The 15,381-nt window shown below is 36.0% G+C and overlaps 1 protein-coding gene and 1 pseudogene across 1 annotated transcript; both read right to left on the reverse strand.

The window, feature by feature from the left end:
* Window positions 1-1,154: 1,154 nt before the first annotated feature.
* LOC104113238 (uncharacterized) lies at window positions 1,155-6,273 on the reverse strand (annotated as a pseudogene).
* A 5,524-nt stretch (window positions 6,274-11,797) lies between these two features.
* LOC104108067 (probable alpha,alpha-trehalose-phosphate synthase [UDP-forming] 11) lies at window positions 11,798-15,149 on the reverse strand. Its single transcript, XM_009617032.4, has 3 exons — window positions 12,826-15,149; window positions 12,365-12,638; window positions 11,798-12,284 (listed from the first exon to the last, which is right to left on the reverse strand). The coding sequence occupies exons 1-3, from the start codon at window positions 14,814-14,816 to the stop codon at window positions 11,961-11,963; spliced, it is 2,589 nt and encodes an 862-aa protein (XP_009615327.1). The 5' UTR covers window positions 14,817-15,149; the 3' UTR covers window positions 11,798-11,960.
* Between the last annotated feature and the right edge of the window lie 232 nt (window positions 15,150-15,381).

Genomic DNA, 15,381 nt, shown 5'->3' on the forward strand with positions numbered 1-15,381 from the left:
ATTAGGACATGGAGAATTTGAAGATAATTAGAAATAATAGTATCAAGAAAAATAATCTTAAAGTATGATTACTGATCTCCTTGATGACCTGAAGGAATAGATTGCGATCGTATTTTTTAAGTTCGGATTCGAATAATCGGTTTGGATATTTTGGATTTTTGATTTTATGCTTATAAGTTGAAATGTTTCTTTTTCTTACGATAATGAATATCCAAATGAAGTATTCATGTTAAATTTCCTAAAACGTTCCTTATTCTCACGGCAATCATCCAATAAAATCATTATCAAGGAAATATAACAAAGACTTAATAAGGCCGATAAGAAGTAGCAATAGTCAAATCATGTCCAAATAAAAAGTATTCTGATAGTAACTTAGTAATTAATATTGAATAAATGAGATTATGTCTAATGAGCAGGGCATTGGACTTGTTACTATTGACACATGAATAATGGATTACTATAAAATATAAAAAAATTGGATTTTCGGATATCTAAAAATTTAAAGTATCAAATCCATGATCCAATCTGGAATTCAAAAATTTTAAAAATTAAATCCGAAATCCAATCCGTAATCCGATAATCCAAATCCAAAAAAAAATTGATTTTGGTTTGGATTTCGGGTTCAAACTATGCCCGCCACTACCAAAATATTTTGGTTTTCCAGAAACAATCTAACCCAATCATTTAACTTTGTAAAACACTACAATCCAAAACCTGATCCATCACGCACCTTATTTACTTTTGGGCAGTCCTTACTCCTTGGGAAGAATTCTTCAGACACTTCTGTTCTTGTTAGCTCGAGAAGTCAAGATAAAGGAACAAGCTAATTGTTTCCTCTAGGTTCAGAATAATACTATTTCATACTTCAATTTATTGAGTTTATGGAGCAATCGCCACGAGGTAAAGAATTGAAAGTGTCGTTCCTAAGACAAGTCTCACGTGTTGTGCTGACAACGGAAGCAAATAGCCAGGATCACTTGCATGTAATATAAACAATACATCACCGGTCTTTCGACATTTCTTCCATCTAGCATCCCAAAATTCTTTACACTAGAAACTCTGCATCAAAACCTAAATCACAATCTGATATAGACAGTCCCTTTCACATGCTCAAATAACATAGATTGGGAGTCAAATAGTAGAACAGATAATTCGTATTAATGTAAAGAATTAGTTACCGATCCAGTTCGATTTTCAAGAGTATGATGCATTCTCATATCCAGATTGATAACCTCCCACGATTGACAAAAAGTTGTGCTGATTTGCATATCTCTATGACATCCAACATAATACCACATCTGCTCATTCATATGCTTCAATTGGACATTCCAAGCAAATCAAAAAAAATTACTACAGAAGTATCCGACTTATATTTCAGACGATCCTAGACCTGTTAACCATATTTATCGCTTTGTTTATGTTCTTTGCCAAATCAGCAGCTACTCCAATGTAAGTATGAGGTGTCAAGTTCAAGAGAGTTGTCTTTGCATCAATTGGTATGTCCAACTTTTCTATGAACTCTCTAATGCTTTCTTTGGTCACTGCTCTCCCTCGGGTTAATTCCTTCAGTTTCTCATAAGGCTCTGGCACACCATACCTGCGCATCACCTAAAAGACCAAGCATAAATGAACAAAGTAAACTTAATAAGGTTCTTCAAGTTTTACAAGTTCAGATTTTTTTGGAGGGGTTCAATGAAAAATAGAGAGCTTTTGGGGCAGGGGATTAGTTTTATACACAGTGAATTATGATCATGGCAAAAAGAAGAATAATTAAAAATATCTATTATGCCTAAAGACGCATTCTTTCTGTGAATTGCTAGAGCGCAAAAAACACACCTACCATATAGGGAATCTTATTCTGGAATCTTTTTTGGAGTATTAACTCAGGAATCTTGATATAACTGACATACCTTTCAGAATGACTCGTGCTAACATGTGATGATAAAACAGAAGGACTTCATCCAAAAAAAAAGAAGAAGAAATTAAGTTACATACTGTTTGTATTGGTTCAGCAAGGACCTCCCATGAGTTATTTAAGTCATAAGCCAGGGCAGCTTCATTAACCTATAGTAAAACTGAATAAGTTAGTCATGCATAAGAAAATGTAATCAATTTAAAACTAAGTAATAACTTGTGAATCTGGAAACTATATTAATGTCTCCAAGAAATGCATCCCAATATTCATTCAACATCAGTGACAAAACAGTCAATACAATTAATAGCACTTGGCTACCCAAATCCATATATAGATCAATGATCGCCAATAACAACAGCACATCCCCCTTCCTCCCAGACACCTTCGAACCACAGAATGGAGAAGGGGAAGGAAGCAATCCAGAAGGTGTATGTGTTTACTAATAAGTGAAAATGTCTATGCTGATCTTTCTAATAAATGCATAGGAAGAAAAAAGAGGGGGCTGATGCCAGATTCTGCATGTCAGCAAATGAGCTCTGTAACACCATGATTGCTAGATAAATCCAGTTGCAGGCAGAAGTTTAGATGCAAAATCTTTTCTTTTTTTTAATTTTTGTTTTAGACTTTTTGTACAGTTATCAGAGAATAAATTAGCATTTTAAGTTGCACTTTTCACCTGAAGCTTTGCAATTCCTTGCAATGCACTTTCGTAAGCAAGAAGAGAATGTCCTAGCCCTACTCCCATATTTCTCAGAACAGTTGAATCTGTTAAGTCCCGCTGCAAATAGTAAACACACCAAGAAATAAGAATATGAGACACAAGAAGCAATCATAGAGGCAGCAACAGCAATAGAACCCACAAACACAGAAAAAAACAATTGTATTTCTCTAGCTGAATCTACCTCTTATAGAAAACGACGACACCATCAAATCTGCTTAATCCCAAGTACATGTGATACCAAACGAATAAGGAGAAGCTAGAATTATAAAGCAGAATTATGGAGAAAGGTGATACAGATAGAGCGAGAGGAGAAAATATACCTGCCAGCGTGAAATAGGTAGCTTAGTGCTTAGATGGGATAGGTCTCCATTAGCTACTCCGAGACTGCCTTCACTATTTTCAAAATCAATGGGGTTAACTTTGTGGGGCATTGTTGAAGACCCAATTTCCCCAGCTTTAGTTATCTGCTTAAGATAGGAGAACGTAAATTCCTTCATCAAGTAAGAGAACAAAAAACAATATCAAAAGATATGTGGGCATTCACCTGTTTGAAGTAACCCAGAGATATATATCCCCAAACATCTCTATTAAAATCAACCAAAATGCTGTTGAACTGGATAATTGAATGAAATTTTTTTGCCATGTAGTCGTGAGTCTCAATCTGCACTTCAAGGATTTTTATTCAGATGTTATCAAACTCTATTGAATTGAAAACATTAATGCATGCCTTCGTTCAGAATGATAAACGTGCACATATTTTTCACCGGAAATAATAGCCTCTCGCTTCCTAGTGAATGAACAATACATCAGCTAAAATTTTGGAACCAAGCAGCAGTGCACAAAGAACCATGTGTAACCTAACATGGCTGCTTCTTTGATGAATCAACAAAACTCTTTCTATATAGCATACCTGTGGAACGTAGGGATTGAATCTCAATCCAAGAGACATCACAAGCTCCTCTGCAATTTGGGGCCACTTTATTTCCGGATATGCAGCCATGCGTGCATTATAGTTTCCAACTGCACCTGCAAACTTCCCCAGCATCTCAATTTGAGAGATATCTCGCCTTTCCCTATTTAATCGGTAAGCAAAAATTGCCATTTCCTTTCCGAGTGTGGTGGGTGATGTGAAGCAGGCTACAATGCAGAAAGGCAATTCTTGAAGATTACACTTGTCAAAAACCTCTGTGCAAAGCAAACTATACTCCATGGTATTCATAAATGAAAGCACAACATTTTATTCCCGAAATAAACTTAAGCACTATCGTAAAGCTGCTCCCAAATGCACCCAAATGAGAAATCATACACATAAATCTACCTGTCCATGGGTGCGAGAAAGCATGGGGACAGAAGAATTTGTTGTAGCCACGCTACAGATTGCAGCAATTAGTTCATCCATGACGGGCAAGATGACCTCGCTCAAAGCTTCTTTCAGCATCAGTGCATGGGCAAGGTTGTTGATGTCCTCAGATGTACAAGCAAAGTGGAAAAACTCAAGCACCTACCACAAAAATAAGACAAGAAGAAGAATAAGCAGAAATGCATGGTGTTGGTCAGGGATAGAGAGATTATGTGTACTTTTTAAAAAATTTCTTTTCCCACTTGATTGAATGGCATGGAAATTTACTATAGTGTAATGCAAGACGTGCTAGAGAACTATATATACCTTGACTATCTCTGGATGTGATTGGCATCTTTGTTTCAGGAAGTACTCCACTGCTTTCACATCATGATTTGTGACTTTCTCAATTTTCTAAACTTCCAGTGCATCATCCACGCTAAATTCATCAATCAAGTTTTGCAGAAAAGACTGAGCTCCTTCAGAGAAGCATGGAAATTCAATGATTTGAGGGATTTGGGAAAGCTTCAACAACCATTTAATCTAACAGATAGTTAAACGTCAAAATATCCTTTTCCTGTTTCCCACCAATGTGGAAAAGGATGAAAGGTAAGAAGCAACAGAAAAAGACAACTTCAATTAGAATAAATTGGAATACACTTATGGACCCGTCATCATAGAATGCACAGATTATGCATGACGATAGAGCAAAATATATTACCATGACTATTGATGACATTCCACTGCATCATCACACCTTTCTATTAACAAGTACCAACCTTCACATAACATTAATTCTGTAGGTACCACTACGTGAACTAATAGATAATTTCAGTTCACCGGGCTTTCACAGTTGAGTTGTCAATAAATCTGTATTACCCTTCAAAGAATCTGAAATTCTGAATACCTTTTTAAATAGTGTTGCTTTACAGAGTAGAGTCTAATACTAGTTAGAACTATGGTAAGTGCTCTTTGCAAGATTGTGTGAAATAGACTTTACATCTTCCTTCTCTTGCAAAAACACTTTGTATTGCATTGCTCTACAAAACATTAACTCACAAAAAGCTGCATTTGGAACCAAAAGCACTTTGTATTAGCTGAAAATAATTTTCTAAAATCTAGCTTATTGAACTAAAATCTAGGAACCGAATTCCTAAGAAAGAAAAGACTTGTTTCAGGCATTAGAGACAGCATAGGCAAATCCTTTCTTCCCTTCTCCCCTATGCAACATCAAAATCAGCTTTTTCACAAATGGAGAGTAAATTGCCAACAGAGATACCTCAACCAAAACTCTGAATCGAATTAAGCCGTATTCGCTCAAAAATGGAGCCAATTCCTTGACTTTACCCCAATAACGACCATCGAATGGGCACAGAGCAGATAAACTTGAGAGTTCCAGATCATGAGAGAGATCTGAAGACATCCTTTTGGCCTGAGAAATAGAAAGCTCCTTTATCAAGTTGTCCATCAAGAAATGGAAACTGGTGATTCCATAAACCAACAAAAGAAAAGGTGATCTCAGTGTTATTCATTGCATCTACTTTATATTCATGATATTACAAAAACCAATCAGCTAGAGAAACATTTTTCGAAAGTCATCTACACTATCATTAGTACCATAGCAATTCTATGCTTCATATATAGGTTCTACAGCAAACTAGTATATCTCTTCTTGTTTGTGCAGTGCTTAACTCCAATAAATGATAACAAGATCGTAGCAAAATGTTTCCATGAAAGCATCTGAAATTGTTCATCTTCTTCCAGCTTAGAACTTTATAAGTTAAGAAGCAAGGAACAATAGAATCTTATATTTGTAACATGAATGTCAGTAGGTTGTGAATTTGGAGATATCCTGAGGTATTTAGTCAGCTAAGTAGCAAATGTAGGTAAAAGATATATAAACATTTTGAAAAATGGTTGTACTAGATAAAAATGTGAACTTTGACGTTTATGACAAGCGTGCTAGCTAATTCTTGAAATTTGTCCTTATATAATTCCACTAGCATTTCAATTTCTTCTACTATAGCTCAAACGGCTTGGCGCCCCCCCAAAAAAAAATACCCAAGCCTTTCTAATATCAAGAATTCCCCTTTATTGCAAATTACACATATTACTAACATCAAAGCCAATGAAACTTAAGAAAAGTTGCTGATTTTGAAGTAGGAATTCTTTCATCCAGTTATCTCATAACGAAGACCCACTAAGGAAAAACAGGTCACCTTTTCTGAAATTTCTAAGGAACTAATATTCCCTATAATGGCTGCCCTACAACAGCAGTCTTTCCTAGTGGGGAGCGAAACTTTAGAGCGATAGAGGGAAGGACTTGAAACATTAATAAACTGTTGGCTGCTGGGGACAACGTAAGAAGACAGCGTTGGTTAACATTGTTATAAAAATGTATTGATATAATAAATAATTAAACTATTAAACTTTCTGAATAGAAGTTTAGTAACACTTGTTTAATGAAATAAATTTTGAAAAAACAGTATAGGAATAAATCGAGCTCACTGAATAACAATGTGTCCTTAAGGAAATTATTCCCCTCAAGTATCTGAGGTGCTGGAATATATCCTCCCAGGATAGAATTAACTCACAGGAGTGTTGGTACCAAAAACGCCGGTGAACAGCGACTCACTCGAAGGCTGTAAAACACACTGAAATTTTTGTGCAGAAGAAGAAGAAGACCAGAAAATTTTACAAGGAAAGATTCTAGGATTCAAAAATATTACGGGAAAACGGATTAAAAATAATCCGGGAAAGAAAACAGACCTGAATTTTTCGTTAATGGGTTATTCCGGATTGAATTTTTCGTTAATTATTTAAATAATTAAAAGAAATTTTGTCCAAAAAGATTAATCAATCAATCTTTGAACGAAGCCGAAGCCGAGCCGAGCGAGCGACGACGACGATGGCACAAGGCTTGCCTTCTTATTAACTCTTTAAGAGCTAGAAGAATAGCAATTTTATATATATATATATATATATATATATATATACATATATACCCATCAAAAGCCTTTTCTTCCTCCAATATGAGACAATGTCCCTTGCCAAGGAGGGAAACTCAAATATTTTATTTTTCCTCCATTTCTCATTCACCCTCTTTAAGCTACACAAGCTTAAAATTCCAACAATCCCCCATATGAATGGGGAATGTCTATAAAATAAAAGAATGCACGGATGCGTGTGTGTTTTACATGCAAGAATTAATTACATCTGGATTAGTAGGTTTCCCTTTGAACTTTCTGTAGTGAACTTATATCGAATATACTCGGTCAATCGGTAGATTTGATATCTTTGAACCGTCGAGATTTGTTGTATACCTAGACAATTAATTAAATAATTGAAAGAAATTTTGTCCAAAAAGATTAATCAATCAATCTTTGACCAAATCCAAATCCAAATCCAAATCCAAATCCAAATCTCAATCCCAATCCCAATCCCAATCTGAAGCCGAAGCCGAGCCGAGCAAGCGACGACGAAGACAGCGCGAGACTTGCCTTCTTCTTAACTTTTTAAGAGCTAGAAGAAGAGCAATTATATATATACCCATCAAAAGCCTTTTCTTCCTCCAATATGAGACAATGTCCCTTTTGTCAAGGAGGGAAACTCAAATATTTCATTTTTCCTCCATTCATTCACCCTCTTTAAGCTACACAAGCTTAAAATCCCAACAATTCCCCACATGAATGGAGAATGTCTATAAAATAAAGGAATGCACGGACGCATGTGTGTTTTACATGCAAGAATTAATTGCATCTGGATAAGTAGGTTTTCCTTTGAACTTTTCGTAGTGAACTTATATCGGATATACTCGGTCAATCGGTAGATTTAATATCTTTGAACCGTCGAGCTTTGTTTTATACCTAGACAACATAAGTCACACAATCAATCCTTAACCATCTATGGTTCTCACGGTTGTGTTCGTTTCAACCATGAACACCGTCTGGTTCCATGAGTGCTTAGAGAATGGGCCTTTACTTTCATTCCCCTTGAAGCGGCTTACACTTCACACTCACATAGGTGATTTCTAAACGTATAATCCTAAAGACACATTATCTGGTCATATCCTGCCAGACTTAGCAAATCATTAAAAAGTTTTAAGCTTTGTTGACTCATCAAAAAGCCTTAATGCTTTACATCGATTTCTGAACATTGTCTTCATCACGAGAATGGGTTGAGTTATTTGACAATGTTGAATCGTCATTCATAACTTTGTTTGATCTCTTTGAACCTAGCTCGTGGGATCTCCAGTCTGCTAGGTAGAGTTACCGCCATGATGATTTGTCCTAGACCTTAACCCAATTCCCTTTGATGATCTTTCAACTGCCTCTCTAGATAGGCCTTTTGTAAGTGGATCCGACACGTTATATCTTGACTTTACGTAGTCAATTGTGATAACACCACTAGAGAGTAGTTGTCTAACGATATTGTGTCTCCGTCATATATGACGAGATTTTTCATTATACATAACGCTCCCTGCCCTGCCTATTGCCGCTTGACTATCACAATATATACAAATAGGTGCCAAAGGTTTGGGCCAAAATGGAATATCTTTCAAGAAATTTCGGAGCCATTCATCTTCTTCACCGGCCTTATCTAAAGCTATGAATTCAGATTCCATTGTAGAACGGGCGATGCACGTTTGTTTGGATGATTTCCAAGACATTGCTCCATCCCCAATTGTGAAAAAATATCCACTCGTAGATTTAACTTCAGATGATCCAGTGATCCAATTTGTATCACTATATCTCTCGATCACGGAGGGATATTTGTTATAATGCAAAGCGTAATTTTGGGTATGTTTGAGATACCCCAAAACTCGTTTCATTTTCATCCAATGTATGTGATTGAGATTACTTGTAAACCGACTCAGTTTACTAATAGCACATGCTATATCTGGTCGCGTACAATTCATGATATGCATCAAACTTTCCAATACTCTTGCATAGTCCAGTCTTTTGAAGTGCATAACTCACGTCAATTGGAGTCTTGGCAATTTTGAAATTCAAATACTTGAACTTGTCAAGTACCTTTTCAATGTAGTGAGATTGTGATAATGCTAGACCTTGTGGAGTCTTGTGAATTCTGATTCCTAAGATCACATCAACAACTCCTAAGTCTTTCATATCGAATTTGCTAGCCAACATGCGCTTAGTAGCATTTATATCTGCCATGTTTTTGCTCATTATCAACATGTCATCAACATATAAACAAACAATGACTTCATGAACTAGAGTGTTTTTAATTTAAACACATTTGTCGCACTCGTTGATTTTAAACTCACTTGCCAACATTGTTTAGTCAAATTTGGCATGATATTTTTTAGGTGCTTGTTTAAGTCCATAAAGCGACTTAACAAGTTTGCACACTTTCTTTTCTTTACTAGGAACCACAAAACTCTCAAGTTCTCCTATAAAATCATGGGGCCCATTACAGCTTTAATACTATATACCGGTGCATGGTGTCTTTTTAAAGTGATCAAATCATTAATTTGTAAAACAAATTAACAAATTATTTTGCAAATCTTTTACAATGATGTTCAGTAATTTCAATTCTAAAGAGTCTTTATATGGTGATAGTAGCAAATGCTTGGTAAATAAAATTTAAGAAAAGAAATTAGAATATTAGATACATTTAACAGCCTATTATAAATATTGTGTTAGATTGTTTTTGTGCAAGCTTTCATTTATCTAGAGTTACATATAGATAAATCAAAATGATCACTTAGTGAAAATAAGAAAAAACTTAAGCTTTCTTGAACCGAAATATATTTCTTTATGAGGGAAGTTGAGAAGTAGTGTACAATTAGGAGTACAACATCAACGACATATCAGTGTAATCCCACAAAGTAAAGTCTGAAAAAGATAGATGTATGCGGACCTTACCTCTATTTTTGTGGGGTAAAGGTTATTTCAAGACAATTTTAAAAATCAAACTAGAGTGAAAAATTAATTCGAAATGATTTAAAGTTAAATTTCAAATATGAAATTTTAAAAACTTTTAAGTACCATTGGAAAAACTTACATGCACTATATTGGCCTATCGGGCCCGTCATTTTTTATATCAAATTGTCTAATCAACTTATATTTACCATAACACACTATAAATATCATTAGATTTTTTTCATTAGTAGAATCAATTACCAAATTAAAAGTTGAACATCTAACGTTTCACTTGCTAAATTCTCTCAAATAAAAATTAGAAAATAAAAAAAATTGACAGGTCAAACAAGATTAACATGTTAAGGCTCAGTTGGACTTCAAGAACTTATAGGAATATATATTTTTAAAATACAATAGAAGGCTAAAGTAAGAAAATAATTATTTCTTTTGATTTCAAATACTCTTGCAAACTTTAACTTTTGGAATTGGGCCTGGACTCACCACGGGCTAAAGTAACTAGTATCTAAATAAAAATGAACTAGGGTAGATTGGCTCATTCAAAATTTTCAATGTATAAATTGTCAACTGGGTAATTGACTTGCAAGAGAAAAGGAAAAAAAAAAAGGGCAAGAAATTGACCAATCCCAGTAAGCTATGAAGATGACAAATGCAATGGTCTTTTGATGGATAACTTGCTGTACCAAAAGAAATCATGTAATTTGGAAATTCTAAAGTTGTTTGTAACAGTTAATCAGCCTAATAAGTGACCGTAAAATTCGTTTCACATGATTAAATTGTATTTCTTTCTTTCCAGGACTTATCAAAATAGTAAGTTGATTTTTAGTGTCACCCTTTAATTTTGTCTTATGCACAACTATATAAACCACTCTACCATTACAAGAAAAGAAACAATAATATTTGTGGAACTCACATATATCCTTATCTTGTAAAGAGTTTCAGCTCTTCTAGTATTTTTCAGTGATTATGATATATAGTACAGAAATAAATATATTACCTATACATTCCTAACTCAAAGAAGATAGGATCACCAGGGCGTACGCAAAAATGTACGCACAGAGATATTTAAAAAAATAGAATGTCTATGTCCAAATTCGAACTTACGACCTTTACAAGTCCAAATGCCAGCCTGACAACCAAGAAGTACTACTCCCTACCGGGAAGTGGAGCTATTACTATACATTGCTTCATTTTTACAAAATATTAGTATAAATATTTAATATTTTTTTGCGGCAAAACGGTATCGGATGACACCGCTCCACCCATGTGGATCTGCCCCTGAGGACCACCCTAATTCATACTACATATATTACCTGCATTGGATACTTATATATCTTCAACCTAATCATAATCCTAAGACTCGTGCTATAATATGTATACAAATTACAAAGGATAAGAGAAGAAAAACTAAGCACGCCAAAACAAACAAGAGTGTATCTTATTCTTTTTCTCTTCCAACAGCTTCTCTGTCCATCTTGAACGTGTAATTTATAATATAAACCATCCATCTTATCACAGTTTCAGCAGTTAAAGTGGTAGCCAGATTTAATAACAAATAAATAGCACCCAAAGTTGGTTCCCAAGAACTGGTAACATCTTGAAATAGCATTGTGTATTTATCCTTAAGCTAGGATGCGCCTTTACGATGTCCATTTGTACTGATTCCACGACTAGGATAATATTGGGGTCTAAGCTCTAAAGCTCAAGTATTGAGTTGCTACAAGTACTAGTTTGATTTGTCATTCCCAGAATGTAGCATCTCTGTGTAAACAAGCAAATGAACTTCACCGAGCGGAGAAGCACAGAGGGAAGTGATCAGGGATCAAATGACCCCATATCCTACATAATGCAAATTTACTTGCACCTTGAGAACCGATAACTGTACCAAGTAAACTACCAAAGTATGGCATAGAGTAGCATGAACCAAGTAATTAAAATCTATAATGGAATTCCTTAAGGCCAAGAAATGAGACTTTTTTGTAGCCTAAACTTGGATTAACTACCCTCAAACTACTTTCTAATGGCTTTTCCGGGCAGACCTGTCAGTTTTGTGTAGTTTCTGTACAAAAGTTGTATGACTAACTATGCAGTGACGACTTCAACGGAGGTTTCCCGATTTGGCAATTTAGGCAGTTGCCCTGATGCTGCTGAAAGGCCTTGAAGCATTTTTATAACTTCAACTGTATCATCAAGATAGAATTTGGCCATACTTGGTTTCTGACCAACAGTGCAAGCAAACACTTCTGCTTTATCAAGCAAAAAATGGTTGGACACATGACTTGCAATGCTCTCAAACATGTCTTCGTCTGATCTGTCATCGCCTATGCACAAAACAAAATCTGGTGACATCCCTCTGCTCTTCATTGACGCCATCAGACTCTCAACAACTATGCCTTTGCTTATATTCTGCAAATCATTTAAAAAGGTTAGCATCCATGTTTACCAAGTTTGAAATATTATTCAACCATCATTCTTTTTTCTCATACCTGTGGTTTCACCTCAACTATGTGTTGGCCTCTTTTCACAACCACAGGTTCATTAGCTAGTACACTCTCCAAGTGATCAAGAAGCTCTTTTGCTTGCCAAGCACCAAAGTCAGGGTCGGCTTCTTGATGATGCCACACTAGGGCACTCTCCTTTTGCTCTATTGACGAACCATCTGTTGCCTCTGTATAATGCTCCATAACAGGCAATGCTACCCTTTTCCAGTCCATGTCTGCAGCTATCGGACGTGATTCCCATTCCGAATTCTTACTCCACCTTTAAAAGGGATTAAATCAAGCGAAATAAGCACAATTAGTTAAAGAAAGCAACACACAAGAAGAACCTGATCTTGGTCAATAAAATTGAAAAGGCAGCAATGAGTTAAAACAATTAGTTGAAAAAGGCAGCACAAGATAATAAACTGATCTTTGTTAATGAAATCAAAGTGGCAACAATGTGATACCTTGTAAAATAACCATGTTCAGCTGATAGCCCGAGTCTTGGACATGGAGATAACCACTGACTCAAAGAATCCTTACCTCTGCCACTCACTATAAAAACAACATTCTTTGGATCACTACATAAACTGTTCAAAACTGAGATGACTTCTTCACCAGGAGCTTTATTCACTTTATCCTCGGGCATCATTGTACCATCGTAGTCAAGCAAGATAAGCCTGCTATTTGTCCTGTTGTAAGCAGAGACAATGTGTTCCACCGAAAGCTTCCTGAAATTAGGACCGAGGGCAACAACCCTGAAGCCAAGACCAAAACCAATGCCCCAACATCTCTTGTGATAATGCTCGGCACAAGCTCTTTGAAGGTCCTGATCGAAACTCCTAGCCCAATATGCCACATCATGAGAAGAAACATATTTGTAATGCTTCTCGTGGCGCAATTCTTTTTCTGGATCTGGCATGGTCACTGCCAAACCCATAGCCTCAGATACACTGTCAATATTCCAAGGATTTACACGGATTGCACCACTAAGAGATGGCGAGCACCCAACGAATTCAGAGACAATAATCACACTCTTTCTGGAAGCAGTAGGACCATCTAGCTGCAAGGCCTTATCCAAATTATCGCTGCCCTGCCTAGAGACCGTATACTCATAAGGCACCAAGTTCATCCCATCTCTAACAGCATTAACAACAACACACTCAGAGACCGCATAATGTGCAATCTTGTCTTGTGTCGAAACTGGACCATTGATACAAACAATCGGCTTGTACCCCGGTTTGCCATATTTTTTATTAATTTCACTTGCAATTCTGTTGACCTCTTTTTGAACCTCTTGGACATCACTCCCTTTACTTCTAGGGGGGTTGGTGATCTGAACCAATACCACTTTACCCCTCAAGACAGGGTTCTCATCTAGAAGCCTCCCCATTGCCAGAAACTTTAGACCAATTCCTTTAAACATGTCCATATCATCAATACCTAACATCACAATTTTCCCCTCATATTTTTCTTTCAACTCCTTTGCTTTCTTTCCCGTGTCTGGTAGTGACATAACATTTTGGAGTTGTCCCATGTGAATACCAACTGGAAGGATTTTAATGGTCACAGTTCTACCATAATAGTCAAGACCAATGTAACCCCTCTTGGATTGATAGTCCAAACCCAACATCCGACTACAACATGATAAGAAATGCCTAGCATAATCAAATGTCTGGAAGCCTACAAGATCACAATTCAATAAAGCCCTTAAAATCTCTTCCCTAACAGGCAATGTTCGGTATATTTCAGATGATGGAAAAGGACTATGAAGAAAAAACCCAACCTTTACTCTATTGTACCTTCTCCTCAAGAAAGTAGGCAGGACCATAAGGTGATAATCTTGAATCCATACATAATCTTCATCTGGATTGATCACTTCATAAACCTTATCAGCAAAAATCTTGTTTGCTGAGACATAAGCCTGCCACATAGACTTGTCAAACCTGACTCCATGGCTAGGTGTAACAGGCAACATGTAATGAAACAAAGGCCATAGATAGTGCTTGCAAAAACCATGATAAAACTTGTTTATTAAATCCAAAGGCAAGAAAGTGGGCACACACCTAAACTTGTCCAACAGAAATTGAGCCACTTCATCTTGTTCTGAAGGATCAACCTCTGCTTTCAAACACCCCACATATATAATCTCTACATTTGGTGAAAACCCATCTTTGAGCTGCAAAATCAAAGTGTCCAACGCATATCTGTCCCATTCAAAGCACCATTTCTTGGTTTCAGAATCCCTATAAGCTTTGACTGGCAACTGGTTGGCAACAATGATTCTTCTCTCATATTCATTCTCCACCTCAACATTACTATTATTCCCTTCTAAGTCCTCCTCATCAAATTCAGATATAATCCCTGGAAAAGTCATGACTCTTGGGATTCTGGCCCGATCAACACTGTAGGGATACTGGTCAAAATTTAGCAAATTGAAACAAGATCGCGACAACATAATGACAAAAGTAAGAAACACCTAGAGTTCATAAAGATCTTACGTCTGCGATAAGATAACAGATAAGTTCAGAACTTTATACTATAAAAGGATATGAAAATTTAGACAAGAGCGATGGGTACTTTCTTTTATCGGTGGGTGTTACAGACATAAAGTGTATGCTTCAAGAATAAGAGATGAAAACATAAGACTACCATTGAGAAGTAAATATATGGAAAGCTTCGAAAAAATAAAGTGTAGATATATATAGAATATTTTGTACAAGGGAGGTAGGGGAGAGTGGATAAGAACGAAGGAGGAAGACCGACTTGCACCAAAATGGCTACTACGTAATTAGCTTTTGTATAATTTTTACGGCCAAGATTGACATCATCATAATCTCGTCTCATATTTATACTCTCGTCTCATATTTATAAATATAAATATAATAAATATATATACATCATCAATCTACGTCTCAATTTTTAATGGGACGTGGCCTATTTTGACACGGAGTTGCTAGTGGTGTTCAAAGTATTGGTCTGATTTCTGAATATGTATTCGGGTACTAGGTATCATCTTTCTC

Source organism: Nicotiana tomentosiformis, chromosome 6 (assembly GCF_000390325.3).
Source record: "Nicotiana tomentosiformis chromosome 6, ASM39032v3, whole genome shotgun sequence".
NCBI classification, from domain to species: Eukaryota; Viridiplantae; Streptophyta; class Magnoliopsida; order Solanales; family Solanaceae; genus Nicotiana; species Nicotiana tomentosiformis.

Coding starts and splice junctions, on each gene's coding strand:
- LOC104108067 (XM_009617032.4), bottom strand. CDS start 14,816: ATGTTGTCGCGATCTTGTTTCAATTTGCTAAATTTTGACCAGTATCCC. Junction 12,639..12,825: donor GAACATGGTTATTTTACAAG/GTATCACATTGT, acceptor TCCCTTTTAAAG/GTGGAGTAAGAATTCGGAAT. Junction 12,285..12,364: donor TAGTTGAGGTGAAACCACAG/GTATGAGAAAAA, acceptor AATGATTTGCAG/AATATAAGCAAAGGCATAGT.